Source organism: Lasiosphaeria miniovina (genome assembly GCF_030549165.1).
Source record: "Lasiosphaeria miniovina strain SMH2392-1A chromosome Unknown B0T26scaffold_6, whole genome shotgun sequence".
Taxonomy (NCBI): Eukaryota; Fungi; Ascomycota; class Sordariomycetes; order Sordariales; family Lasiosphaeriaceae; genus Lasiosphaeria; species Lasiosphaeria miniovina.
In genome coordinates, this window is record NW_026848225.1 from 2,016,607 (window position 1) to 2,044,027 (window position 27,421).

The 27,421-nt window shown below is 55.9% G+C and overlaps 9 protein-coding genes across 9 annotated transcripts; 2 read left to right on the forward strand and 7 right to left on the reverse strand.

The window, feature by feature from the left end:
- Window positions 1-194: 194 nt before the first annotated feature.
- On the reverse strand, window positions 195-3,504 carry B0T26DRAFT_742976 (kinase-like domain-containing protein; the record flags this gene model as incomplete). Its single annotated transcript, XM_060444194.1, has 3 exons — window positions 195-1,906; window positions 1,965-2,802; window positions 2,902-3,504. The coding sequence occupies 3 exons, from the start codon at window positions 3,502-3,504 to the stop codon at window positions 195-197; spliced, it is 3,153 nt and encodes a 1,050-aa protein (XP_060292885.1).
- Window positions 3,505-4,835: 1,331 nt separating this feature from the next.
- Window positions 4,836-6,192, forward strand: B0T26DRAFT_652230 (aminotransferase; the record flags this gene model as incomplete). Its single annotated transcript, XM_060438350.1, has 2 exons — window positions 4,836-5,091; window positions 5,183-6,192. 2 exons carry the CDS (start codon window positions 4,836-4,838, stop codon window positions 6,190-6,192), a joined length of 1,266 nt encoding a protein of 421 aa, XP_060292886.1.
- A 636-nt stretch (window positions 6,193-6,828) lies between these two features.
- B0T26DRAFT_607491 (ESSS subunit of NADH:ubiquinone oxidoreductase) lies at window positions 6,829-7,256 on the reverse strand (the record flags this gene model as incomplete). The annotated part of the gene is made up of 2 exons (XM_060435841.1): window positions 6,829-6,907; window positions 7,066-7,256. Coding segments are annotated over 2 exons (270 nt in total), but the record flags the coding sequence as incomplete, so codon positions are not given.
- Window positions 7,257-8,173: 917 nt separating this feature from the next.
- On the reverse strand, window positions 8,174-11,191 carry B0T26DRAFT_678977 (Piwi domain-containing protein; the record flags this gene model as incomplete). The annotated part of the gene is made up of 5 exons (XM_060440299.1): window positions 8,174-8,400; window positions 8,459-9,620; window positions 9,674-9,909; window positions 9,994-11,097; window positions 11,152-11,191. 5 exons carry the CDS (start codon window positions 11,189-11,191, stop codon window positions 8,174-8,176), a joined length of 2,769 nt encoding a protein of 922 aa, XP_060292888.1.
- Window positions 11,192-14,178: 2,987 nt separating this feature from the next.
- On the reverse strand, window positions 14,179-15,097 carry B0T26DRAFT_722109 (uncharacterized protein; the record flags this gene model as incomplete). The annotated part of the gene is made up of 1 exon (XM_060442577.1): window positions 14,179-15,097. A coding segment is annotated over one exon (681 nt), but the record flags the coding sequence as incomplete, so codon positions are not given.
- Window positions 15,098-16,149: 1,052 nt separating this feature from the next.
- Window positions 16,150-18,235, reverse strand: B0T26DRAFT_653363 (natural resistance-associated macrophage protein-domain-containing protein; the record flags this gene model as incomplete). Its single annotated transcript, XM_060438453.1, has 4 exons — window positions 16,150-16,921; window positions 16,964-17,370; window positions 17,462-17,700; window positions 17,797-18,235. 4 exons carry the CDS (start codon window positions 18,233-18,235, stop codon window positions 16,150-16,152), a joined length of 1,857 nt encoding a protein of 618 aa, XP_060292890.1.
- Window positions 18,236-20,362: 2,127 nt separating this feature from the next.
- Window positions 20,363-21,247, reverse strand: B0T26DRAFT_742981 (phospholipid methyltransferase-domain-containing protein; the record flags this gene model as incomplete). The annotated part of the gene is made up of 4 exons (XM_060444195.1): window positions 20,363-20,904; window positions 20,967-20,983; window positions 21,067-21,106; window positions 21,187-21,247. The coding sequence occupies 4 exons, from the start codon at window positions 21,245-21,247 to the stop codon at window positions 20,363-20,365; spliced, it is 660 nt and encodes a 219-aa protein (XP_060292891.1).
- A 538-nt stretch (window positions 21,248-21,785) lies between these two features.
- On the forward strand, window positions 21,786-23,786 carry B0T26DRAFT_652445 (S-adenosyl-L-methionine-dependent methyltransferase; the record flags this gene model as incomplete). Its single annotated transcript, XM_060438368.1, has 3 exons — window positions 21,786-22,888; window positions 22,982-23,294; window positions 23,382-23,786. The coding sequence occupies 3 exons, from the start codon at window positions 21,786-21,788 to the stop codon at window positions 23,784-23,786; spliced, it is 1,821 nt and encodes a 606-aa protein (XP_060292892.1).
- A 333-nt stretch (window positions 23,787-24,119) lies between these two features.
- On the reverse strand, window positions 24,120-25,105 carry B0T26DRAFT_653736 (uncharacterized protein; the record flags this gene model as incomplete). The annotated part of the gene is made up of 3 exons (XM_060438485.1): window positions 24,120-24,705; window positions 24,789-24,963; window positions 25,039-25,105. 3 exons carry the CDS (start codon window positions 25,103-25,105, stop codon window positions 24,120-24,122), a joined length of 828 nt encoding a protein of 275 aa, XP_060292893.1.
- Window positions 25,106-27,421: the final 2,316 nt, after the last annotated feature.

Genomic DNA, 27,421 nt, shown 5'->3' on the forward strand with positions numbered 1-27,421 from the left:
TATTATCAATCAACAGGGCAGGTATAGATTTCAATTTCCACCTAGGAATCAAATATGACTCTTTCGCTTTGTCCCGTCGCTCATTCTAAAGCACGCCATTCAGCCACCCTACCTAGGTAACCAGCCGAACCAGACCAGCCTATATACGTAAAAAGAGGTGTATATCCATTAACTCGCCTCGCACATGCCATATATCATAATAAGCTCTGGTATTTATCCAACCCCGACTTTTGCGGCTGAGCAGGCGTCTGCTGCTGCTGCTGCTGCTGCTGCTGGGCCATGCCCATAGCCATTCCCATCCCAGAACTGAGACTGCTGCTGCCGCCCAGGTTCATCATGTTGCCCATGCTGTTCATGCTCATGCCCATGCTATTAGTATTACCACCACCACCGCTGCCGCCGCCGCCACCCATGTTCCTCATAGTAGCCATTCCCATACCCATGCCCATGCCTGTGCCGGCATTGGACCCCATCATCCGATTTGCGGCGGCGGCGCCGATGGACGATGACGACGACCCCATCGAGTTCATGTTCATCATGAACATGCCCATGCCCATGCCGCCAAGGGAGGATGAGGAATTAGTTGTTTGCGGCTGCGGGCGCTGTGAAGGGGCTCCAGGCGGCGGTGCGAGGCTGAAGGCGGATGCCGGCGTGGACGTGCCAGCGGGTGGCGGGGAAAGCGCAATGGAGGACGAGGTGAAGAGGGACGGTTGGTGCGCCGCTGACAGAGATGGCGGCAGGCTGAGGGACATGGAGCCGAACGAAGATATCGGCGGCTGCTGCGGCGACGAGGGCGACGACCAAGGGTTGCTGCTGAGAGCTGAAGATGACGTGCCCCAGTTTATGGATGTGCTCGGAGGTGCTAGCGGCGGCGACGCTATGCTACTGCTAGGGGTTGGCTGCAGCGGCTGAGAGAACTGTGTTGCCGTCGGCGTGAGAGTCTCGAAGCGGGCTAGATCCGGGGTGACAGTCCTGAAGCTGGACTGTTGGGCCCGAACAGCGCCAAACGGTCCGGCGTTGGACGTCGCCGGGGCTGCCGAAGGCGCTTGCCCAGAAGATGACCAAGAGAAGGCGGGTGTTGTTGCTGCCGGGGCCGGCGCAGGTGCCGCGGGTCTCCCAGCCCTCGGATTAGAAGACGCGACAGAGGCACTGGGTATGTTAGAAGTCATATTGTCCCACCCAGAGTCGAGAGGGTTGCCACCACCCGATCCGCTCGACTTGCCCTTGACCAAGAGCTCGAAGTCGTCCACGGTATCGCCGTTCGCATCCAGTGACGAGCCGGCTATGGCGCCAAAAGACATAAAATCCTCGCCCGCCCCAGCCAGAGCGCCGTTGCCGCCGCCCGACAGCTCCTGCAACTTTTTGGTCTGCTCATCCTCGACTCTTCTTGACAAGGTCTTGATAAGATCCATGAACCCCTGGAACTGCTTGAGATCTAGTAGCGGCCCTAGACTCATGCTCCACAGGATGGGAAGAATATCCATGGCCACGAAGTCTGCATCTGCGATTTTGCCCACAACCTTCAAGACATTGAGGGCGGCAATCATAACCGCCGGCTCCTTGGTCTTGATCCCCTTGACGAGAGGCACAATCTTTTCCTGCATAGTGAACTTGTCGAGGACGCTAGACGAAGACGTCCTCTTCTTGTCGGACCCAAACCCGTCCAGCCCATCGTCGCTGTTCGGGTCGCTAGATCCGCCGCACAGAGTTACAAAGGCTTGTAAGCCTCTGACTTTGATTGCTAGACTGTTTGTTTTGCTAAATATTGTCGCAATAACTGGGAACAGCTCGTTCTTGATGGTGCTAAAGTCTAGCACAGACAATATTGTTGGTAGACTCCTCAGTGCAGCATCAACAAGCGTTGGTGTTGGCGACTCCAAGGATGCAAAGATTATGGGCAGGATATCTAAAGAGAAAAAGAGTTAGCGCCCGGCTCAGGGCCCGAAGGGAAAACCTCCACATACCGTCTTTGAATTCCTTCCCCGAGCAGTTGTTAGCTATGACGCCCAGCTGCTCGAGGATAATCATCAGACCTGCGTCCCTTGCCGCGTCTTTCTCTTGTGTCTGTTTTGCGTTTGTGACAAATATCTCCTTAAGACTGGGCCGTACTCTGTCCCCAAAGGCTCTCTTTCCAGAGGGCAACAGCTCTATTATCTTGAAGACGTTATGGAGTATGAGGGAGAGCAGTTCCCTATCTTTTAACTCATCTAATAGGGCGGGGAGAACCTTTTTCTCCATCACAGACTTGGGAAACGACGGCAGGACCTTGATAAGCCCCCTGAGAAACTGCGACTTCTCGTTGGGTGTTTTGGCTGGGAAGGCGTCCAGAAAGCGAATCGTTGAGATGAGTATATTGTCAAAGTACTCGCTCTGTTGGAACTCCTTGGCCGTCATGCGCTGGGCTGGTCTGCGAGTTATAAGCCGCGGAAGGACCTGGGTTGCTAATTCTTTGGGGAGGGGGCGGGAGGAAAGGAAGTTGTTGGTCGAGGACGGCACGCCCTGCGAGTTCTGGAACAGTCTCTTGTAGTTGGACACACTTGAGTTGCACTCTATCGGCGACCGGTGCGGAGAGTTATACAGGGCTACGCAGAGAAGTCCTAGCGAGAACATGTCGGCCGAGGAAGTGAGATTACTGTCCAAGACAAAATCCGGCGAGGTATAGTCTAGATTAAGCTGGACAGACCGGGGCAGCCTGGGGTCGAGGTGCAAGACGTCTACGAGGTCGATGGGCTGCACCGATGTTGTCGCCGACGAATTCTCGGCCGGGCCGCAGAAGGACAGGCCGCTAATCTTCCAGTCCGACTATCGAAAACGGATCAGAAACAGAGGCTAGAGCTACTCGGACAGTACGCCACACACGGCCACCAGAGTTCAGGCCGCAACCCGCAGAGCATGACCTACCTTGGCATTAATGAGGATAGCGTCGGGCGTGAGGTTGCCGTGGACGAGCCCGGCCGTCTCGTGTAGGAACTCCAGGGCCTTGCTGATTTGGAGCAGGCCCTTCTGGATCTCGAGCTCGTCAATCTCGAGCTCGCGCCGCCGCCGGGTGCCGTCGGCATCTTCAGTGACCCAGCGGCTGGAGCGGCCGCCGACGCCGCCGCCCTTTTCTTGCTCGTCCTTCTCCTCCAGCAGGCTGGCGAGCGAGGCGGTGACGGCCTCGGTGGCAAACTGCAGGCCGCCGCCTCGGGTTTTCTCGACGGGCTCGACAAGCTCCAGGACGTTGGGATGGCGGAGCCTGGCTAGCGACGCGGCCTCCTTCTCGAGCCTCTCGATAACGCCCTCGACAACCTTCTTGAAGGCGGCGGCGCCGGACCGGCCCAGGCCGCTGCTGTGGGCATCGAGCGACTTCCTGTCAAAGACGAAGACTGAAACATCCTTGCCCGTCGACTTCTTCTTGGCACTGTATATCTTCCAGGGGCCAGCCGTCGACGTGACGGTGGGGGAGATGGTGTAGTTGGACGAGATGTTGGTCGATGATATGGACTTGACCACGCTGGAAAACATGGCTCACGGTGGTCGGGAGATTCTGTGCGCTCGTGGTTCGCATTGCTCTCGCACTTCGCCTTCGTGCTCGCCCTCGCTTTCGCTTTCGAGATCGGTGGGGTGGTGTAATGCGCGGCTTCGGGGCTCTGGTGCGATCGGGCCGGGGGTTGAGGAAAAGTCAGGTCAGGGGCAGTCGGTCGGTCAGCTCGGCGTGGCACGCAGGCACAGGTGCATGGCAATATGAATCCCTGTGCGCAGAACTCAAGACGGGAGAGAGTTGCAGGTACTGCACGTAGTCGTAGGTGGCCGGGAATGCGGAGGGCCGACGCAACTCAGATCAGGGAGACGGGGACAGCGCTGCCCCAGACAAGGAGGATCCTGTGGGCGTGGAGCAGCGGTCGCATACCTACCGACTCCGTTCCGTTCTTCAAGTGCAAAAAAAGAGATAATCGATGCTTCAGAATCATTAAGTTATTAGCCAGCTTGGGCCACAACACAACACAACGCAACCCCGCTGGGAGTGAAAAATAATCTTTGTCGTGCCTGCCGTCAGCAACCAATGATTTGCGACACTGCACCAACTGCCTGCCTGCCCAACCTGAACCTTTTTTATGCTTATCCATCCATCCATTGCAAGCCTCCTCCCATCAGGCGCGGTTTCCAGCTGTGAACGCTTGGCAAGGCTGAGAGGTTCCATAGGTGCCGCGTTGGTACCTCGAAAAGAGCTGGAGTTCCAGCACGTTTCTTTAGGGAGCCGGCCCAGCGTGTTCCAGCACTGGGGACCACTACGGAATAGAGCCCGCCCGCTCGCTTGGAGGTCCGTTATTCCGAGCGGAACACCCAATCCCTTGAACAACCGCAGCTGCCCGTTCGAGCCCGCCCTTTCATAGACACTAGCCACGACCCTAGCTCAAATTCCAGGCTCCTGATTGGCTCAATTCGTTGCAACTGCAGAGCTCCGATAAGGGTCCGATGTTGTCCAGGGCAGGGCGTTGCTCTTCCCAATGGGTAGTTCAGTCATACAGAAGAGAGGTGTGTGATGAGTCGGCAGAGGATAAGTCTAAATAAATAATCTACAAGCTGCACTCTGACGCTCTCACAATCTCTCCATTCATTTGCGACCCGCTTCACCTGTGAGCGCCGTCTGTTTCTCTCACATAGTTAAACGGGTCGGTCCTCTAACGGCGGCCATTGGGCATACCCTACCTATTTGATTCGCAGCGGTGGAAGGTAACAGAAAAGTTAATTGGACTTCTAGAGTCGCAGGACCCATACCTTAGCCGTTCACCACCGCCATCCTAACTCTCCTTTTTTTCCTCCCCTCCCTCAGCTATTAATATTCCCGGCCCGCCATGCTGCGGCCACTCTTTCCCCGATGCCCCTCGGCCCTGCAGGCTGCGGCAGCGGCATCGCGGCCGTCGTCACGGTCAGTGCTGGGCTCGTGGAAGGCGGCGACGGCAGCGCGGCGCCAGTATAGCATCAAACCCCACGCCGCGTCCGTGTTCCAGCCCCAGGACATTGACCCGAGCAAGCTGGTGCTGGAGAAGACGAAGAGTCCCAAGACGCTGAAGAAGCCCGAGGACCTGGTGTTTGGGAGGAATTTCACAGGTATGGACTACACATGTTTCCCTATCTCTATTGTAATGCCTCCTCCTCTCCCCCTTTTCTAGCTGACCTGCGCGCCTTGCGCTCCTCTTAGACCACATGCTCACGATTGAGTGGAACGAGACGACGGGGTGGCTGGAGCCGCGGATCCAGCCGTACCAGAACCTGTCGCTGGACCCGGCGACGTGCGTGTTCCACTACGCCTTCGAGTGCTTCGAAGGGATGAAGGCGTACAAGGACAAGGCGGGCCGGATCCGGCTGTTCCGGCCCGACAAGAACATGGCGCGCATGAACAAGTCGGCGGCGCGCATCGCCCTACCCACGTTCGCGCCCACGGCCATGATCGACCTCATCGCCGCCTTCGCCAAGCTCGAGAGCCGCTTCATTCCCGAACAGAAGGGCTACTCGCTGTACCTGCGCCCGACCATGATCGGCACCCAGAAGACGCTCGGCGTCGGCCCGCCCGGCTCCGCCCTGCTGTATGTCATCGCCTCGCCCGTCGGCCCCTACTACCCCACCGGCTTCAAGGCCGTGTCGCTCGAGGCGACCGACTACGCCGTGCGTGCCTGGCCCGGCGGCGTCGGCGACATGAAGCTGGGCGCCAACTACGCGCCGTGCATCGTGCCGCAGCGCGAGGCCATGAGCCGCGGCTTCCAGCAGAACCTGTGGCTGTTCGGCGAGGAGGAGTTCGTGACCGAGGTCGGCACCATGAACTTCTTCGTGGCGCTGCGCAATCGCGAGACGGGCCAGAAAGAGCTGCTGACGGCGCCCCTGGACGGCACCATCCTCGAGGGCGTTACGCGCGACTCGGTGTTGGCGCTGGCGCGCGAGCGGCTGGTGCCCGAGGGCTGGAAGGTCGAGGAGCGCCGGTTCTCCATGAAGGAGGTGGCCGAGGCGTCGGCCGAGGGCCGCCTGATCGAGGCGTTTGGCGCCGGCACCGCCGCCATCGTCAGCCCCGTGCGCGCCATCAGCTGGAAGGGCCAGCTGATCAACTGCGGGCTCAAGGACCACGAGGAGTCGGGCGAGCTCACCCTCAAGGTCAAGTCGTGGATCGAGGCCCGCCAGTACGGCGACGAAGAGCACGAGTGGAGCTACGTGTGTTAGATATAGCGAGGGCGGGGGGATGACGTTGGTTTTCACTGGGCTCGGCTGGGCCGTCTACAAAAACGCGTATATAGCTGAGTAACGTAACTGGATAAAAAAACGTTAAAAAATAAGGAACAGGTCGTGGACAAACTACCTCGTGCCCGGTTCTTGACGAGCTTGACGAGCAGCATACAAATCAAATCCGGAAATGTCTGGCAGGGGAAGCAATAGGGTGTGCACCAAAACTAGCCGTACCAGTCTATGAATGCTCTTGGATGTCCAGATTGAAACGAATGCCTGGCTCGACAGCAGGGACTCTGTCGGTAGTTGTGAAGAAAATCTAACCGCGATTCACAACGACAAGATACCCCCCCGCCTTACGCAATGCAGACAGGAGGGAAGGCCGAAAGACAAAGGAGCAAGCGAGGACACCGGGAGAGAATAAAAATGAATATCATATACAAACACGCCCCTCTCCCGTCTCGAGTCTCCCAAAGTCTCGGTTGGTTCATTTCCGGCGGTCTATTTGAAGATGGGCTTCCCATGAATAATAACATCTGACTTTCGCTGCCCATTTCCGTCTCTGTTTCTCTCTTCTTACTCGTCTAGCCACTCAGAAAATCGATTTCACAAAGCCGCCACCGCCTGGATTTCTCATTTCTTCTCAGGGTCCTCGAGGATGCCCTCGACCTCTAATCGCCTACGCGCCTCCTCGAGCGCCCACGTTTGTATGCTGGACAGACACGCACGGTCAGTATTCCATCTCGTTTTCCTTTTCCAATAAATAAACATAAAAAGAAAAAATACCGCACCCCCTCCCCCTCTAGTCTCTACCATCTACTAACCAAGCCAAAAACAACAGACAGACAGTAAAAAAAAGGAAAAACTCACGACGTATCCGGCTTATAGGCGTACGCGACCAGGAACACCGCAATGCTGCCACAGAAGCCGTAGAAGAAGGGAGCCTCCCATCCCTCGCTCTGGTATTTCTCGCCGGGCTTGACGCCGAACAGCCAGCCGGTGGGGGGGTCGTACGAGGGGCCGTGGGAGGAGGCGCGCGCAGGAGACGACGAGAAGAGGCGGGCTGCGGGCGGCGCCAGGACTGTGGTTGACGTTGTCGTTGTCGAGAGAGAAGATGAGGTCCCTGTGATAGAAGAGCGCTGGACGGCGGCGCGGGCTGCGCGGACGCAGGAGCTCGGGCGGATGGCCGGCATGGCGGGCGGCCGGGCGGGCTCCAAATGAAAAGGGAAAAATTAAATAAGAAAAGGAGACTGAGCTGTCAATTGAATTGACTGCAGCCCGTCTGCTCGGAAACGGAAGAGTGGAGATGGGGGTGGTGGTGGTGTTGCGGCGACCGGGCAATCGGTCGGCGATAGAGGAGTCAGTCAATGTGATCCATCGTTGGTCATTCACGCAAGCTGGGGCTTGGTTGCGGCAAAAGGCACGCAAATGTGGCTTAATCACGTGGCGGGCCCCGTTCTTTCCCCGGTGGCTAAGATCTGGATTTGGTGTGGCTCACACTGCGGAGTCGGAGCATCTTGGCAGCGGAAAACAATAACCTTATCCGTACGGGATACCTTCGTACGGAGTAGCTACATTACATTTACAGCAGTGGCAGCAAAGCCTCACGGCAGTCAATGGGTCAGAAGTGACAAATGATATAATCTACCCGCTGCCTGGAAATATCCGTAGTTTATCTGGCTTCCTTAGCTCGATCTACGGGAATCCTGCGCTGCTCGCAGATTGTTTTCTAATTCCTATTCGCTTCTAAACCCAACCTATAATCGAGGTAGGCGTTCTGCTGCTGCTAATCCCCAACAGCCTCTTATTTAGCTCCGTTGGCCCCCTGCCCGAGTGAGGCACGGGACCACAGCGCAATCAGTAAGGTAGGAGTCAACTCGTTCCGAGCCGAGGTAGGACCTCCCTCAGATATAATACATTGTGTCCTCTAGATTTTTGTGGACCTTGCGAGACTTGATCGTGTGCGCATCCTTGCTACTCATTGATCCAGTGTCTTCAAAGAGCTCGCTCTAGTGAACGCGGGCTCTCGTGCAGACCAGGTCAGCATAGTACGCAGGCGGGCAGATGCTGACCGCTTGGTGGCTCGGCCATAGAGATAACACATGTCATGTGTAAGCTTCTCGAGGACGTCGGCCGCCGCGGCACCATAGTCGGCCCTGATGATCTCGTCGAGCAGAACCGTATAATGCGCCGGCCGAGCAGTGCCTGTTTTCACATGTGTTAGCATGTACAAGCTCAATATGGAGGATTGTCCACGACTTACCTTGAGTAGATGCATGGGCCTGCAAAAAGAAGTCCCAGTACCGCACGTTCGTCACGCCACGGTCAACAACTGTCCCTTCCTTTGGATTCTTGGATCTGGGATGAATGTGCTGGGTATCAGTTGGGAAAAAGCGCGTCTGGTGGCGCTTGGCTGACACGATTAAAGTGATACGCGGTTTCAGAATTGCCTGGTACGTTTGTTTACAGGCCTCTCGGATGTGCGGAAGTTCTTTTTCGAGGACCAGGCTGAACTGTCCTTCAGAAACACCATCACGGAAGATGAGAATGTTTTCAGGGAGCCGGCCCTGGTTGTTCTTCTGCCATAGATGCAGCCGGGACTTGAACTTCTCAACCAAGTCTTGGCCGAGCATCTCCTCTCTTGCCGGGCCCACCCACGCAACAGCTGGCCATTGAATGAGATTCTTATCAACGCTGGCCACCAGACCGACCATGCTAGACGCGTGTTTGTCCGCCCCGGCGGCAAGGTTCGTTGGATGGGTGACGTCGTATCCCACTACCATCGTCTTTCCAGATTTGAGCAATCCAATCTCGCCCCTGAGCATTTGGTTGGTTCCGCCAAACTTGAGATTGACCTTCAGAGTGACGTTGGCAAAATATCTCATCTGACCCTTTTCCTCGAGGATCTTGTCCTGCACAACACAGGCGTTCTGCAAGCCGTAGTCGACGTCTGCAATCTTCTTCACCATGTTGTACAGCGCCGTATCTTGGGCCGGGAGCAGCACAAGCACAAAATCCGGTCTAGCTTTTACGATCTTTTTGAAAGCTAGCTTCAGACTCGCTTCGTCGACAGCAGATTTGACCTTGAATCCCGGTTCGGTCGAACTCCCATTCAGTGGATTGCCTGGATTGCTGATTTTCATGCCCATATTGGTCGCCATGAACTTCATGAACTTGATGGCGACCGATTGGACTTCGGCATGGTGTCGGGGCTTTTGTTGCTTGGAGATGTGGAGGAACGTCCATGATCTGATCAATCGTCCTGGCTTGCTGATCTTCGCGCCCTTCATTAACCACCCGCCATTTTTCGGTCTGACCATGGAAAGTGAATTTCCTGTCTGAGCGAGATATGCCAGACCGGGCGGCGTAAGTTCTCGACCGATGACGGTAATAAGCTGCTTGTCGACGGAGACACCGAACCGGTCCTAGATTTCGTTAGCATGCCTGATAGGAAGACATATGAAGCAAACAAGCTTACAAGTAGCGGGTTGTTGTCAAACCCGAGCACCGCTCTCGCCACATTCGTGATAGAGTTCCCGTTGTGAGCCGGTGATTGGCAAGCGAACTTTATCATTTCGCTCTGCTCTCTTGGGTTCATCTTGGCCTTGACGGGGCCATATAGCAATTTGCAATGCTCCGCCAGAAAGTAAATCGGCTTCTGGACCGCCCCCACGTTGACCAAAGGAAGGCTCAGATTTGCCTTGATGTTGTATTCTAGCCACGTTAGTCACCATCGTAGCGAAGTGATCAAGTGTCAGAGTCCTACTGGCAGCGAAATAGTCCGCTACCGTCACAAACGTATCCCATTGGAGACCCTTCGGCGGGGCGGCGGACCCCGATTTTGGGTTTTCAGGTAGAACTGCACGGAAGCCAGACCACCATACTGCAGACCATGGGCAAATTTGGGAGCCTCCTGATTCCGGACATTGCTCCCAACTCGGCCGTCCTTAGCAGTGGCCAGGCCAGCAATCGATCTGCAGGCATCAAACCATTTGCCGGGTTTGTCGCCAGGGACCTTGCAGAGAACCCGCGACCTTCCGAGGAACTTGTGCAGGCTGTTAAGCTGCCGTTCATAGTTTTGCTTAACATGTGGTGGGTACTTCTGAAGCTGGTCAATCTTCTCCATTTTTGCCACCCCTTCGCGTTCGAACAAGCTACTCAGCTCCAGTTGGGCACGGAAGGGAGCATGCATCACGTTGGTATTCACGAGGATTCTCCCAGTGCCCGTGCGAACGCTCTGATAGTACCCTCGCAGCATGGCCAACAAACTTTCGCCGAAGGTGTTCACGGCTTCCCTCCTCTTGTCATCTATGGCAAACGCTCGGTTCCGTCCAACTGTGGCAATTCCTTCCCCTGCACGAGCTGTGTGTCCGAGGATAATGCCGAGGGCATCAAGAGCTCTCAGGTGCTTGGGGAAGGAACTGTCATTAACCGGTTCTTCCATCGTCTTCAGGTACTCGGTCAGGCTGTCGATGCTGATCCAATACGGGCCTGAGAACTTGACATTCCATTTTTCCGCCTCCGCTCGATGTGGCTCCTGGCACTCAACCACGAAAACACCATTTTCGGGGAGGTCGAAGGCCTGAAGGGTAATAACCTTGCCCTTGTATTCAGTGGCAACCGGGATATCAGGAGGGAGTTGACGCAGAGCAAGGCCGATGATCGCGGCCAATTTTGGACCCTTCGCCTCCTTGACGGCAGGCTTTCCGTTAGCGAATCCCGGCTTCCGCCCGAGCCGAATTTTGGACGGGGTGGTAAGAACTCGGATTCTCCCACGGGACTCGAAACTTGAAGGCCGCTTATCTGAGTCGTCAACTGGGACACGGAATTGGTGTGAGCCGCGACCCAGTTGCCTCAATCTCAGCGACATTGGGGTCCGGGGCTGGAATTGGAGAGCCTTGTCTAGAAGAAAAGGTCAGAATTGTTCGGCATGTTGCAACTTGGCGGCATACTCACCCAAAGACATTTCCGGCAAAGCTGCCGCCGCCGCCGCCATGTCCACCCCGGAAACCTCCACAGAAGCCGCCCCCGCCACGATACTCTCCGCCACCTCTACCTCTACCACGGCCACGATTGTCGAACATGGTGAACGGTAGCACAGGCGTCGGAGCAAAATGACCGAGCAGTGAATATCGATAGGGTCTATGATATTGAAGAAGAAATGATTCTCAAAGGAATATTTGCAAGAGAAGTTGCTGGCCTGTGAGCAAGGTGGCCTTCTCACACGAAGGCTCGGAAGATGATGATAGCGCGAGGTGTGGCGGCTAGCGAAGAACGAGAGCAGCAAAAGTCAACACATACACACCCAGCTCTTGGCTACGGCGTGTAAAAGATGGAGGATCTAAGGCTGGAGGTGTAAGAGGGGATTGACACTGCGGTCTGAATATCTTCTTTCTCGAGAAGATCCCCACTTCGTCAACCTTGTCGATGGGAAGTGGAGCGTGATCAACATAGTGTAGAAGGCAGGAAGCTTCCTCCCCTGTCAATCAAGGCAAGAGAAGAAATCAAAGAGATGTCGAAGGTCCCGGGCCTGCAAACGAGAGGCGGTCAGAAAACAAAAGACAGGCCATACCAGGCCGATGTCGACGCCAGGCAGCATCACAGAATCAAACCGCCTCCCTTAGGTACCTAGGAACCTGAAAGCATGGATGCATTGGGCCGGGCTGCCTCTGTGTGTGACGCGATAAGTGAACTGCAGCAAGATGGCCTCCAGCCCTGCCGGCGGCCCGGCTGCCTTTTTTGACGCCTTCGATTTCAAATACCGACCTGCCAGGGCTAGGCTAGGCTAGCTTCAAGCTTAAAGTGATCGAGGGTGTGTCTGCCGAGAGCTAATCCCCGATCTATCCTCCCCAAAGGGTCGTCGGGGTAGTTCCAATTGCCGGGGAAAATCTGCGGTCATCACTGCAGAGCACAGGCACTGTGGCGGTTGCTAACGCAGGGGCCCTTGCTTGTCCTAGCAAGCTAGCAGACTTCCCCTTCCTAGCTAAGGAAGGAGCGCCGACGCGAATACTATTGGGTACCTCATTGGCCGCTCTTTTCTTTTTATGTCATATTGCTATCAAGTACTGCCAGGGAGACCCTTTCGTCGTGCCGGCCGAGTGAGCTTGACACCACAGCACGGCGTGAGTCTTCTCGGTGTACGTGTCATCAGGTAGCAAATCCATGGTTGTGCCGAACCTTGACGGCTCCGGGCCGTTCAAAGTTCGGGTGTGTGGAGCGGAGCGGCCGGCATGTGATGCGCCAGTTGTACTGTGTAGTCAGCCGAATCCGAGAACCTTTCGTGTTCGACTTGTGCTTCGTGCTTTCGCCGGGTATTGGCTTTTTTTTTCTTTTCGTGACCAACTTTAATCTCTATACCGCATAAAGTACTGGATTTTGTTTGGGCGCTTTGTTTTCCTGTTTCTCAAGCTCCCGTCTATTGATTCAGTGGGAACTTGGGATGAATAGTTGCACGTTTGAGCCCCATAATTGCAACTCGAGAGCTGCCGTGAAACCCGCGTAATTGGGCCGGACCCGAAATTGGGATGGAGGGGGTTAGGTAAGCCGCCTTGTGGAGGTAGGTCTTGGCTGTGACGTGACGGAAATAACCTTCGGATTGAACCGGCCATGGTATCCGTTCCAAGGGCACACGACAAGTTTGAACAGTTGGCTTTTAACGCACGTCATGGTATTTTCTCCTTTAATTACATTGATTGACGCTCGGCGAGCGTGCCTTCCTCAGGAACTCCATCTGTGCTGCACTGTACTGCACTGTAGGTGCTGTATAGAATAGATCTACAGGCAGGCACGCTAGACCTCGGGATTCCTACCACCACACACCAGTGACAGAGTCACGCCGGAATATCACATGCTTGCTCCTTTTTTTCTATGTAAGGTAATCACCAGGCGCCGACAAACATTTTGAAGCCGCCGCTCCGGATGTCTGCACCCTTTCCATGTTGGCTGTTATCAACAGGCGAATACGGGAAGCTGCCTGCGCCTGCCTGAGCTGGGTGGCTCTTCGACATATCACAAAACATGTTTTCAGGAGCAAACGGGCTCACACCGGGCTTGGCTGGACGGCATAGCCGGTGGCTGGCTCGCCGAGCAAACTTGTCTCTGCCGATTTTGCTCAATTTTTCCAAACCTGGAGGGCTTGCCTAGGTACTAACAGATGCCCAAACAGTATATGCGCCTTGCCGTCGCCGTCGCCATCGCCGTCGCCGTCTGACACCAGAGAAACCTGGAGGTTTGTTCTCGGGGTTTGCTCCGGAGAACCCACAGCCCTCGTTCTCTGCTCTACATAGAGGCGGTGATGTGAGAATTCTCGCTCTTGATTTTCTCTTCCACTCCCGGCTTTTCTGGTGAATGTGCCACCTCCCAGCGGAGACAACACGCACTAGTTGTTGACCTCCTAATGTTGCAATACCACGAGTAGCACTGGCACCTGTAGGGCTTGTACATACATACCAAGTGGTCGAGTCCAATGCGAGCCCGGTGTACAACAAGCACACTAGGGGCTTGTGAAAGCAAAAGCCGCGCAATCTTGGTTGGCGGTGGACCAAAGATAGGCACACAATACACACATACACACATACACACATACACACATACACACATACACACATACACACATACACACATACACACATACACACATACACACATACACACATACACACATACACATACACCTGCCACACGCATACACACACACACGTGAACACGCGCGCGGGGGATGGAGGGGCACATCATCATCATCGAAATCTCGCCTTCAATTTGGGCTCGTCTTCCACACCAGCCTTGGCCAGATACGTATGGAAATGCGATATTATAGACGTCCAGTCTAGTATCTAGTACTAATAAACCATAGATATGCTACATGCTACCTGCTCCATTCCATCACTCCCTGCCTAAAGACAAAGGAAATAAATAAATAAATAAATAAAAAAGCAACAAATTCGCCTGCTCCAGTGCCATGCTTGGGTATTGTGGCTGCCGTCGTCCAAAACAAAAACAAAAAAAACACCATTCTACAATGCTCGCTTCCCTGTACTCCTCGCTGCAAAATTTCCTCGCTGGGTAAATTACTCGCTGTTATTTCCGTCTCGGGACTCTCCCTGTAGGTTCCAGCCGTACTCCGGCGGCATTCTCTTTTCGTGCCAAAGTTTGATTCTCTCTCTCTCCCCTTCCCCTTTCTTCCTTCCCCGGCTGGGAAAATCTCGAGCCGAACCCAGCTTGTTCAGGGCGTCTTGGGGGACGGTGACGGGCTCTCACTCTCGCTGTCGTATTCGTCTTCGCTGTCGTCATCGGTCAGCCCGGGAGTCTCGCTGCCATGGGAGGAGTCGACATCCTCATCGGAGTCAGAGTCGTCGTCGCTGCCATCATCGCTATCCTCATCACTCTCACTCTCACTATCGGAGTCGGAGTCGGAGTCATCAAGTCCCCTCCTTCGCCGCTGGTTGGCGATCCACTCTCGCCGCTTTGCAACGCTCATCCCATCCACCATTTCGTCGGTCTTCGTGCGGGGCCGCATCGCCCCCGTCACCCAGTCCTTAGTGTATGCGGCCGGCCGCCTGTTGTGCCGGTCGGGAAGGAACCACGGCGGCGGGGCCACTCCGCTGCCCCGTAGAAGCGAGGCGTGTTCAGCTGTCAGCCAAGTCAGCATGTTCTTCCGCAGCGATGCCTCTTGCTGCGCGGGAGAGACGAATAGTGCTAGCTTACCGGCGGCGGTGGTGGTTGTGGTTGTGGTGGTGGTGGTTGCCGTGGAGATGGCGGCCATGGCGATGGGAGCGCACCCAGTGCACTCAAGAGCCAGGCAGACCTCGCAGGACGAGATGCGAGTGCGCTTGGTAGGGCGTTCCATGTTGCAGGGGCCGGAAGACATTTCGTCGAATTTGCGTGACATTTTGGCCCGGTCGCGTGGTGTCGGGGGGGGAGCGAGGGTGGAAGAAAGGGGGAAGCTAGGTTTTTCTGTGCAACGCTCTGCAAATCAAAGAGGCAAGAAGAGTCAGGTCTAGAGTATGATCTCTGACTTTTGGCGATGATTTTTTGGGTGCAAGTGCAGTCGCGTGCAAGTGCAGTCGCGAGCGTGTTGTGTAATGTTTGTGGTGTGTATGTGCTTCGGTGCTTCGCGGTGTGGTTGCGGGATTGAGTTGTCGAAAAGAAAACGGTCCAGGAGATGACGGAAGATATGTCACTAGGAGCAGTTTTCTCCGAAAGGGGCCCCCCTAGCAAATACGATTTATACACCTCCCCGCTCTGGGCGAGCTTAACAGCAAGTCTGTTTCTGGTTTCTCCGATCCTGTTCAGAACACGGCCCAGAGCGTACGTAAAACAACAGCCCTGTTCAGTCGGGCGGGCAGGCAAGGCAGGCAGGTAGTGGAGAAAGGAGAAAGGAGGTTTTAGGAGGGGCGCCAAAACGAACAACCCTTCAGCGATCGGTGAAGGCAAGGTTTGTAAGGTACGTTTCGGGGTGGCCAGTCTTGAATGATACCTAGGTAGCTGAAGAAAAGAAACGTTATCGATAAACCACGAAAAGCGTGCCGTGTCGTTGAGCCTCCTGCGAAACTGTAGGTAGCTCGTGGAAAACCGTGGGCGGGCAGGCAACCTCAAATCACGAGGGCAGTCCTTTTGCAGGCAATACCAGTCCGACCCAGGCTCTTTCAATAGGGGGCTCAAGTCGGCTTTGCTACAGTCTCTCCTGAAAGAAAAGTGAAAAGAAATTGACTACCTTCCCTTAGCTATAAACTACAGTGAGGTGAGACTACCAGAGAGAAGCACAGAGAACGCGTGCAACGGCAGGCAGATACGAGACTTATATCCGGCCATGATTTCGTGTATTTTATTGCCAAAAAGTAGGCACCTATATCAAGCCTCTAGGCCCAAGCAGATATGCAAACCTGGCTTGCTGGGCAAACGCCACCACATGGAATCTTGTTCGCAAAACAAACACGTTGCGGCCAGCACCTTGACTCATGTCCCCCGCCCCAGAAGCACGAGGTTGGCTAGATTCATGACGGTAATGACCAGCCACACGAAGACGCCAAGGCCCACAACAGGCCAGCTGTTTGCCATCGTCACGAGACCTTCAGGTGGAGGAGAACCCTCCTCATCCCTTACACCACCCTCAGCAGCCTCCTCATTCCCCGCGGCAGCGGCAGCGGCAGCGGCTCTGGGCGCTCCGTACCTGGCCATGCCAGGGGTGACAGTCATGTGCTTGTGGGCCGAGGTGAAGTAGATCAGCGGAGCCGTGACGAAGGGCAGGACGATGCTGAGGGCGACCTGGCTGCCGTTGAGGGCGGCGTCGAGGCCGTCGCGGCCGATGACGCCGGCGATAACAATACTAGGCGCAATACTAATGGACCGCGTGACGAGCCGCCGGACCCACGGCCGCAGGCGCCAGTTGATGGCGCCCTCGCTGACCATCTGGCCGGCCAGCGTGCACACGATGCCGGCGCTGAGGCCCGAGAAGAGCAGCGCGAGCGCGAACACGGTGCCGGCCGCCGGCGCGATCGACGACGACAGCAGCCGGTGGATCCCGAACAGGTCCGGCCCCAGCGCCGCCGCCCCGGGCTCCCGGTACAGGCTTGCGCCGGCCACGATCAGGATGGCGCTGTTCACGAACAAGGCGAATGTAAACAGACATATCACGAGCTCGGCCATCGAGTACTTAAGGCAGAAGCGGATCGCCTCCAGGGACGGCATATACATCTTCTTGTCATCGCCACCGGCTTTCCGAGAATCACTACTGCTCCCGTCCGTTGTGGAAGAGGCGGGTGTGGGCGACGAAGTTGGGGTCGGGGGTAGAAGGCCGGCCTTGCTGTCGAAGTCATACAGGCGCGGCTGCACGATACCCGACCCTAGATACAGGCTGTGGGGCATCACGGTGGCTCCGAGAATGCCGCAGGCCTGGTAGAGGGCCGTCTTCTCAACGATGGAGCCCGACGGGAGATAGCCGCGGAAGACGTCGCCGACGGGTGTGTCGCGGATCAGCGACAGCTGGATGCAGAAGCACACGACCACGGCGAGGACGAGCAGCATGACAAAGAACTCAAACACCCTGAGGCCTCTCATGGACCCGCTGGGATTATAGAAAACGAGGATGAGTAGCACCTCGAGGATGGACACGGCGCATCCCGCGGGGAGGGGGATCTGCGGGACGAGCAGGTTGATGGCTATTGCCGTGCCGATGACCTAGTGGTGAAGCAGATCAGGAGGCGGCATCAGCATGTCGAGGCAATGGCAAGCTAAGGCAAGGACCCAACAAGGAAGCGCTCAGTCTCACCTCGGCGATATCCGTCGCGATGATGGCGGCCTCGGCCATGAAATAGAGCATGTAGTTGAGCCACGGCGGCAGGAACGCGCGGCACGCCTCGGCAAGGTTGAGTCCGCTGATGGTGCCCAGCTTGATGGACAGCGACTGGAGGAAGATCGCGAACACGTTGCTCAGCAGGACGATAAACAATAAGCGGAACTGGTACGAGGCGCCGGCTGCCACGTCGGTGGCGTAGTTTCCCGGGTCGACTTTCATGCCGGGGAGGAACCAAGGATTTCAGTGTCAGTTTAAGCTTGCTATACCACCACCTTACGCCATGAGACAAGATGCCGCAGGAAACCTACTGTACGCAACGGCCACCATGAATCCAGGCCCGGCAAACTTGCCAAGCGTCACAATGGTTTGCCTGGCCCTGCAGAGGCGCGACATGAAGAACCGCCGCCCAGCATGGCAGCTGTCTCGAGTGCTCTGGCTATTGGGATGTTGACGGCGACAACAGACGGGCTGGGTGCTGTCGGCAGAACCCCTCCCGAAACCCGACGAAGTAGTTCCGGGCGAGGCGCCCGTTGCGTTGCTGGGAGTCGCCGGCGCAGCCAGCAAATCCCCCTCGTCCAGCACGGAATGCAGCTTTTGGGCGTGCTGGTCTCGCCGCAGTGTCCTAGTGTTGGAGATACCATTGAGGTCCTGGTTTGTGGTCAAGTCGTTGGAGAATTGGTTCGGACTCTGGTTGTAGCCGTCGCCGTCGCCCGGCTGGGGCTTGTCGGTGTGTGATGGACGGTTCATGTTGCTGCCCCCGAGTCTCCGTGTTTAGCGCCAGAGTGCGCCGTAGTATGCATGCATGTGTGATACCTACATCCCATATCCCATCGGGCTGTGGCGAGGAGGAGGTGCCGTATAACGACTTGAACCTTTATATCTCGGCAGTAGTTTGAGATCTGGCTGTAACGGATTATGAGGTCTTGTTCACACAATGAAGAAAACACAAATATGAATAACTAGACAGAATAGGCTGGCCACTGTGGCTTGAGCGCACACGGCCGAGTTGGGATCACGTCCAAAACGGGACTTTAATTAGTTCACACTCACCTCCCGGGCAGAGCTTTCTGATATACAACATAGAGCAAGACTCGCCAGTCGTCACAGGATCGTAGGTTCCGGCATATGTCAGCATTCAACGGTCGGGTGCGTCACGATCAGAGCAATCCACTCGTGTTTCCGCCCATCTCTCTCCGCCTATTTCTCCAAGTCCGTGACCGAGTACAACCTAGTTCTAGCTAGGAGGACTAAGCCACAGCTCGTGACGCACAAGGATGGGGGCGAGACCAAGTTAGAGTTTCACAAAAGCATCCACCTTGACCTATGCTGAGCTAGGTCAAGAATGGCAGTCTAGATCCACAATCTTCCCTAAGAGGGCCAAAGAAGCACCAGCCCTGCCTTTTCAGACTACCGAGTATCTGTCTAGCTAGATCCACCTCGAGTTGTCCCACTCGGGGGGTATACCTACCTTAGTTTCTGCAATCAAAAATATAGGTAGGTACCTAGTTACCCAACTAATAAAGTTGATATTGACAAGCCTTGGAAATATGGGTTCGAGGCCAGGTCCAACGTCTCAGATAATGACACAACTCTCTCGATATACTATGATAAGGCTTCTAGGGGCGTTGAACTATGCGGAACCCAGTGGCCAGCCAAACCAGAAAATATAGTGGTGGCCAGGCCATGAAAAGAGCAAGCAGGTCAACTAAATGTATATAAGGTAACGAGACCCACGAAGCCACAGAAAGGAAGTGTGGGGGAATTTCGAGTCACTGATCGATATAATGCGGTGTTTTCAAACATCTAGCCATGTTGATAATCCAGTCTCCACGGGGACTCTACCTAGATTTAAGTGCACGTTTTCTGGCACGCCAACTTTGATTTCCCGCCAAATTCTAACAAAGTTGAAATGCATTTCTCCGTCGAAGCTTACTGAAAAACGTCATCCCATCAACAATACATTGAAAGACAGGCCTGTTACCCAGTTGCTAATTGCCTGTATGAGAAGTCGGTAAATTAAAAAAAAAATAAAGTACTAGGAGACGGTATTTGTTCGATTCTAAAAATAATTAAATGAGGAAAAACAAGGAAAAGAAGAATAGCATATGGCATACGGAGACACTCACGGTTGTTAATGTAGAACTGTAAGGTTGGCATCGCAGATTTATACGTACGTCAATGTAAAGTTAACAGCATTAGCGCCCATGTGCATGGGTTCTGATTGGACAGTGTGCGCTGGCCGTTCGCCGCAAGGGTCCACGACGGCTCCGGAAACCGGAGGCCCGACTCGCGATTCCCCGTGCACACATTCCCGGGGCAAGGCAGTGCGGGTCCATGTTATTCAATTTCTGGGGAATTCTCCACAAACCGCCATGGAACTGCTGTGGACTCTTGATAAGCCGTGGAACGCTTGTCGGGAGGTGATTTCTTCGCTGCTCATTTTGACCCAATAAGAGTCCGTACTGGGCAGACATGAGCCCTGGGCCCGAACCTGCCAACTCAATTAATTATATTCTAAGTCTATCGCTCATTATTTTTCGTTCGTCTTCATGGCCAGTTGATGGCACGACGAAGGTTCAAACATTGTTAGCCCCCCACTAGCTCGTCCTTTTTTCTGCCCGGTAGGTCCACGAGGCAACAATCTTCGGCAGCTGTCGTTGAAGGGGCGCCATCGGAGATTGTGGTACCAAGGTCCAGCCTGGCCAAATCTTGCTTGCTGGGCCGAAGAACCGCCCCATGCGTATCTTTCGGCAAGACCTTGTCGAGGCACATGGGCTGGTTCCTCTTTTGACGCCAGATTCGCGACGCGACGTTCAGCGGTTCACTCTTTCATGCACCACCCGAAGTCTTCGCTATGATGACCGGTCCGCCGAATTATAGCTCCTTCTTTCCCTGGACCTTCTTCGCATTGGACTTCATCCCGCTAGCCTTAGCCCTCTCGCGCTCACGCTTTGCGTATATGCCGGCTGTGAACGGGTTCTCGAATTGGATGGCGACCAAGTAGACCACGAGCACTACTCCGGTGAGGAAGATGCCCGCGGGCTTGCCGAATAACAGCGCGGTTCCTAGGAAGCTCATGGTGGACCCGTAGTACATGGGCGCGTTGGTGACGTTGAACGGGAATCCCGTCACCATGCTGTCCATCAGAATGCCAAAGTAGTCGCCGAGAAAGGTGCCTGTAATGCCCAGCTGCCAGGTGGAGGAGAGAACCAAGATGTTTCCAAAGGCCAGCAACACATATGCGGCGGCAGTCGGCAGGGGGCCCTGCAGAGCTGGGTGCGAGGGTTGGTCACGCAGGGCCCGCTCGTACAGGAAGTCGCGGAGGAGCCCCAGCGAGAAGATGGTAGCAGCTAACGCATAGCAGGCTGCTTGGGAATTGCCGCCAAAGATGCGCGTGAGGAACTTTGTGCGGTATTCTATGGGCGACATGTCAGAGGAGACGTCGAAGAAGGTACGAGGGAAGGTGTGGCGGGCAAACCTCGTCGGGCGACAATACTTCACAGACAACAAGCCTAACGTTAGCGAACAAATCGCAAGCCATGGCGCACCACGAGGCAAAGGGTAGGCATCTATCTCACTTCCAAAATGTTGGGTTGAATGCAATGGCACCAGCCGACACTGTTCTCGCGGTCAGGTTTCGGTTCAGGGAGCTGCTCGTTGGCCGGGTTGACATGTGACTGATCTTCGGGGGCACCTACGCAGCAAGCTCTTCTGGCTGAAGTCGACTAGGCCGGGCAGCGAGTCGAGTATAGAAGACATTGCAGCTCGGGGAGATGGCAAGACAATACGAGTAAAGCAGGTAGTGGAGAAAGGGGCAGGGAGGTAGCTAGGTCTCGAGTGTTTACTGTGTGGTAGGAAGTGCAACGGTTGGGAATTTTGGGAGTTTGTTGGTGTTGAATGAGGTAAGCCCTGAGGTGCAGAGTACGGACGAAGTTGTGCCCTGTTTCCCGGGCCGCCGTCGGGTGCCCGTCGTGCAGGCTGCTGCGGAGCTGTGCCCCACACCCCCAGCCCCAAGAAAGAAGGAAACAGTGGAGAATGCTCCCTACCTACCCCACGGCCCATGGCCCACGGCGACAGCTGCCCGCGAACCCCTTGCTGTGTCTCAAACAACGCGCCAATAGCGTCGAGATGAGACCACATTGCAGACGCAAACGGACGCATCGCCAAAGAGCCTCATGCCCAAACAGCTGGCTGTTTCCATCTTACAGCATACCTATCACGTGCCCTCGCGGCTTCCGAGGCTGGCCTCTACTTCCAGTTCCTGGATTTGACAAGTTGCATTCCCTCTAACACCTCAATGGCTCCCAGATCCGCCGCCAAGAGCGGCAAGCTTAAGTCGCTAGGGCCCAAAACCACCAAGAAGACAGATGGAGTGCCCGAAATTGACCCAAATTCGTCCTTCACTCCCAAGAGCTTCGAGGAAGAACTCAAAGCCCTCGCAGCCAAGGCCAAAGATGAGACATGGGCCAGGTTTGCAAAAGAGCAGGCGGCTGTCTATCTCAAGTCGATTGTCCTGCTCAGTCTCATAGCCGTCTACTCCAACGTCTCTCAACTGGCCTTGTCGCCCGTCTACGGCTCAATCCCCTCAGCCCAGTGGCACGCAAAACTGATAATGGCCGCCTGCTTTACCGGGTGGTCGTCCAACATGCTGCTCAGCCGAGCGCTGCCCTTCAAGCTCGCCACCCTGCTGCCTGTCATTGCCATATACATTCCCACTGTCCAGTTCTTTCTCTACAAAGCCAGCGCACTCCTCACGGCGTACTGGGGGCCGCTGGTCACCGAAGCACTCACCCTGTTCCCGCTCATGAGCATATCGGCAGCCTGTGTCGCCACCTATCTGGACGATGTCGACCTCTCTGCCCTGCCCTCGTGGCTCGCAGATGCGGCCCCGGGGCTTGGATCCTATGGCTTCTTTAAGGCGGCGGAGAAGTTATCAGGCAGCCTGCTGGCCCCCCATGTTGGGAAGTCCTTCTTCAACACCAGGCTTGGGCTGGAGACAGTGCTGGCGGCATCTTACGCGCTCCTCGCGCCCTCGCGCCTTTTACTTTTTACGGTTCCGGCCCTGCTGCACACGGCATTTTTGAACCCTCACGTGCCGACGTCCATGGCCCTGGCCTCGCTGAACAGCAGCCTCGCCTCGGAGGGGTGGATGATTTTAGATAGACAGGAATCTATCACTGGATATATCTCCGTCATGGAGAGCTTGACGGATGGGTTCCGCGTCATGCGCTGCGACCATAGCCTGCTGGGCGGCGAGTGGGTTAAATATATCGGCCAGGGGCAGTTCAAAGGTAATAAAGTTGCCGAGCCTATTTACGGCGTGTTTGCCATGTTGGAAGCCGTCAGGCTGGTCGAGACGCCACATCCGACTCCTGACTACGAGGCCAAAGCCCTGGTCGTGTAAGTGCCTCTCCGCCTTTCTATTTCCTGTTTATAGCACCCCCAAATTCCCACGAAACAAGTAAACAACAACTAACCCGCCGTCTTTCTCAGTGGGCTGGGAGTCGGCACTACCCCTGGCGCGTTGGTGGCGCACGGCGTCGACACAACCGTGGTCGAAATCGACCCCGTGGTGTACAAACTTGCCGAAAAGTATTTTCAGCTTCCCCAGAACCACACCGCCGTGATCGAGGACGCGGTTAGCTATGCAGCACGGCTCGCCAACGAAACCAGCAGCGTGGACAATCGTTTCGACTACATTATACACGACGTGTTCACGGGTGGTGCCGAGCCCATCCCGCTATTTACGCTCGAGTTTCTGCAGAACCTCAACGCCCTGCTCAAGCCCGAGGGCGTCATTGCTATTGTAAATTTACCCCCCTCCCCCCGTATCCCTATTCCATTGTCATCTCCCGGTGCGCAAATCCGCCGACAAACTGACGATAGCTACTAGAACTACGCTGGAGACTTTGCCCTCCCGCCGCCAAAAATCGTGCTGCAGACGATCCGGCGCGTATTCCCGTCGTGCCGGCTCTACCGCGAGCACCCGCGCGGCGAGGACGACTTTGAGAAGTCGGGCCGCGACTTTACCAACATGGTCATCTTCTGCACCAAACTGACCCGAGCCATTTCGTTCCGTGAGCCTACGGCGCGGGACTTGCTCAACAGCCCGTCGCGGGAGGCGTTTTTGAGCCCCCGGAACGAGGTCAAGGACACCGATTTTGTCGCCGGCCAAGACGAGAGCATCCTGACGAGAAACGACACGCAGAAGCTCACCAAGTGGCACGAGACGAGTGCCCTCGGCCACTGGACCGTCATGCGCACCGTCCTGCCCCCGGTCGTCTGGGAGGCTTGGTGATCAGCTGCGGAGAGGGAGAAGTCTGCGGAACACCTCTCTACCTTTTAAGCTTTGAAAGCAAAAGATAAGAGGAGATTATAACTTGCAGGGCGTGCTTGCCCTGTACGAAGATACCATGTGAATATTGTACACACTTTGAACCGACATGTTTGAGGATAAAAGTGAAAGAAATTCGGGATTACGTTCCCTGCATTATATTGGATGCAATACAATGCAGGCTTATATTGAAGAGCCCCTTGCCAACGTCAGACCGCCGGATACGTTCTCTGCTTGCTAATTACTAGTCCCATCTCAAACGCAAGGCAGCCAGCCCCCAACTGACACTCCTCATGCTCAGTCATCGTCTGCAGTCGTCTTCGGCTTCTCCTCCACCGTGCGAAGCGCCTCCAGCGCGTAGGCCTCGGCATCAGCATTAGACTCCGCCACGTAGTCCGCCAGGTACCCCGGGACATGGACGAGCTGGTTGTAGGGCCCCGGGAGGGGCGCGCCGAGGGTGGCGTGGACGGGCACGACGCCGGTCCACACGCGGGCTAGCAGCGCGGCGTCGTCGCGGTCGGCGCGGTCGTCGCCCGGCGGGCCCGTGTGGATCTTGGCGCTCCCCGCGGCGATGCGCACCCGCAGCACGCTCGTCGCCTGCATCTCGGCCGGCGTCGGCGGGACGCGCGTCGCTGCCCACCGGCCGGGGACCACACTGTCCGTGACGAGCTCCATCGCGTACAGTTTTTCCGCGGTGTCGGTGACTACCTCGGCGTGCCCAAACAGCACTGCGCTGCGGTAGTTGTAGCTGTGGTGCATTGGTGTCAGGGCGAGTACTAGCCCGTCGAGGTGCGTTGCTGCGACCGAGACGGGGAGGCCCTTCTCGTTGGTGTTGGCGTCCGCGGGGTCCCGCGACAGGTTCACGATACGGGATGATACGTACCTGGTCACCCCGTTGCACACGGTGATGTTAGTTTTGTTGGTTGAGTTGTTTAAGGGGTTTGCAGGAAGTGAAAGAAGACGAACCCGTGCAGATACAGGTCGAGCACGTCGCCGAGGTCAGCGCTGGGGCGTTCGAACGAGCCCATCTGGCCGATCATGGGCAGGATGGCCGGGAACGGGCTGCCGGGCGCTGCGAACGAGACATGCAGCAGCGGGCACGAGTTGATGATCTGGTGGATCGTCTCGAGCTCGTAGCGGCCTGTTTGCCGGTCAGGGAATGGAGGTTAGCCGATTTGATCTCCTCTTGTTGTGGCGGCGGACGGAAGAAGATCACCTCGATGGCCCTTCCGCTTGACCGTGCTGAACGGCTCCTTGGGATACTCTAGGTCCTGGCGAGGCATCTTGAGAGGGGCGTTGCGGAGTTGCGTGGTGTTTTTGGTCTTGGTTACACGAGGTAATGCCGGATGCTGTTCGTCGACTCGTATCTCGTCTCTCGTCTTTTCAATGGAGGTGTTGGAGAAGCGTGACGTATATTCTGTGACTGTTCTCGGACTGTCTCGTTCCCAGACTAGAGTGTGACCCTGAAGCCCTGTGACTCACATAAAAAATCGGTCCAGTGTCTGCATCGGACCATGGCCCAGCACGCCATAGTATGGCCGGGCGAGGTCGGAAGTAGCCGCCCTTTTGACCACAACCCACATCCCGGCACGGAGCGGGGACGGCGCATGTGCTCGGCCGAAGGCCGGATGATTGGCCAATGTTCGCCTCGCCGGAGCATCGGACTTGGTTCTTGATCCTTTGCAAGAGATTATCCCCTGGATTCAAAAGAGCCCGTTCAAGCCCATTGCATTACTCTGTATACGGCCATGTTTTCAGACTGGGTGTTTGTGGTGAAGATATTTATATTTATTTATTTCCATTTTTCACTGTTGCAGATGTGCGCACGATATCTATCAACGCCCCGACGAGGACACGCGAGCTACCAAGCAGGCATCGACGCACGACCTCCCGGAAAAGGCTGAGATAAGAGACCGATGGCCATGTTGCTTCCATGTGCCAGCGTGGCTTCTTGTTACGCCTCGGAGAACACTGTGCTCTTGAGCCGCAAAATGGGAGCTGCCGTTTGTAGTGATTAATGTAGTCCCGCCATGGCGGTTGAATGCTGTCGATCGAACTGTTTCCCCGCGGCTGAGTGAGTGCGCTCGTGGGTTTCTAGAAGGAGAAGAACGACGAGCTGCGGCTGCTGGAGATCGAGGTCTTTGCGTTTTGGATATGCACAGTCCCGAGTCCCAGCCAAGAGCGGGTAAATATCAGGTGCGGAAAGTTGACGAGTGGCTGTTTGAATGCCTTTCATTCTTCTACACTTCTATCCGCAGTAATTAATAGCAGAATTCGCGTTGGCCTGGCAGAGTTGGTAAGAACGCTTAGCGTGCCCGCCTGAAGAGGCCCGGCGCCGCTGAAGAGTGCCTTCCTCTTCCGTTCACGTAACGTAGGCAGTTGTCTTATCTGCGAGGAACAGACATGATTCAAAAGTTGCCTGGGTGCATCGCGGCTGCCTCGTGTGCCCGTGCTTCCCGCTAAGACGTGGGGGAAATTGCGCACGGATCCCAGCAACAGCCCCTGGCCCGCAGGAGACTTTGAGATGGTTGCAGTCATCCTCCCGGCCGCCTTGGCCTTCTCCTTTCTTTTCACTGCAAGTCTGCAACAGCTTTCGACTCTTTTCACCAAGCCGAACAATACCAGAGGGCTCCCCGGAGCTCACGACAGCATGATTGAACACGCTGGCTCTTCTTTTCAACACCTGCCTTTTATGGACCCGAGTTATCGAGTCTTTTTTGGTTCGGTTGGGTTGCTTTACTAAGTGTTAGTCAGGTACCTTGCATACCTGAATCATGCCGCCTTGGCCACCTCATGTTTGCTGCTTGAAGACCGCGTCTCTCAGTCTCAATTGGGAAGCCGTTCAGCAACCCTCACGAAGAATCTAACCTGCCCCTCCTCAGAAGTTTAGCTGGACAGTGAGAGAGGACGGGCGATGGAACGTCGGGCGATGCCGCCACGTATTTTAAGTTGTTTCGATGTTCCTCCTGGGTAGGAGGCAGTCGAGTCGACTCGAGGCGGGGCAGTCGGCGCAACATTGCCTCGATCGCCTGTTTATGGGCGGCTGTCGGCCTGACATGACACTCGCCGTCCGATCATCTCTGCCCGCTCGCTACGGGAGGGCCCTCGATGTCGAATTCCCTGCTAGAGCAGTAGTGCGACGTGGAACAGGTGCAGTTTCAAGTGAAACAGACGACGGAGACGGAGCGTCGCAGCCGACGAGCGCGAGTGCGCATAGGCCTTGTCAGCCTTGCATAGCCAGCCAATCAGCTCGCCCGCCTGCCCGCTGCATGAACTATGGATCGCCAGAATCTCGAACGACGCCCTGCAAGCTGCTTGTTTGAGCGTCGGTCCTGCTATCCCCAAGCAGCGACTCGGCGAAGCTGGGAACCCCCAGCTGAGGCGCCGTTGCGTGCTGCTGCACGCAAGAATGCGCCCCCCTTTTCCCCGCAAGCCGTCGCTGGGACCGGGATGGGGTGCTCATCAAGATCAAGGGTTGCGGTTCTAGTCTCCCTAGTATCAGGGTTCCGTCCCTGTCGCCGTGGACAAGCAAAATCTTGGCAGCAGGCTCTCTTGGCTCTTTCAGCAAGTCGATACCACTCGGCAACTCCTTACTCCAC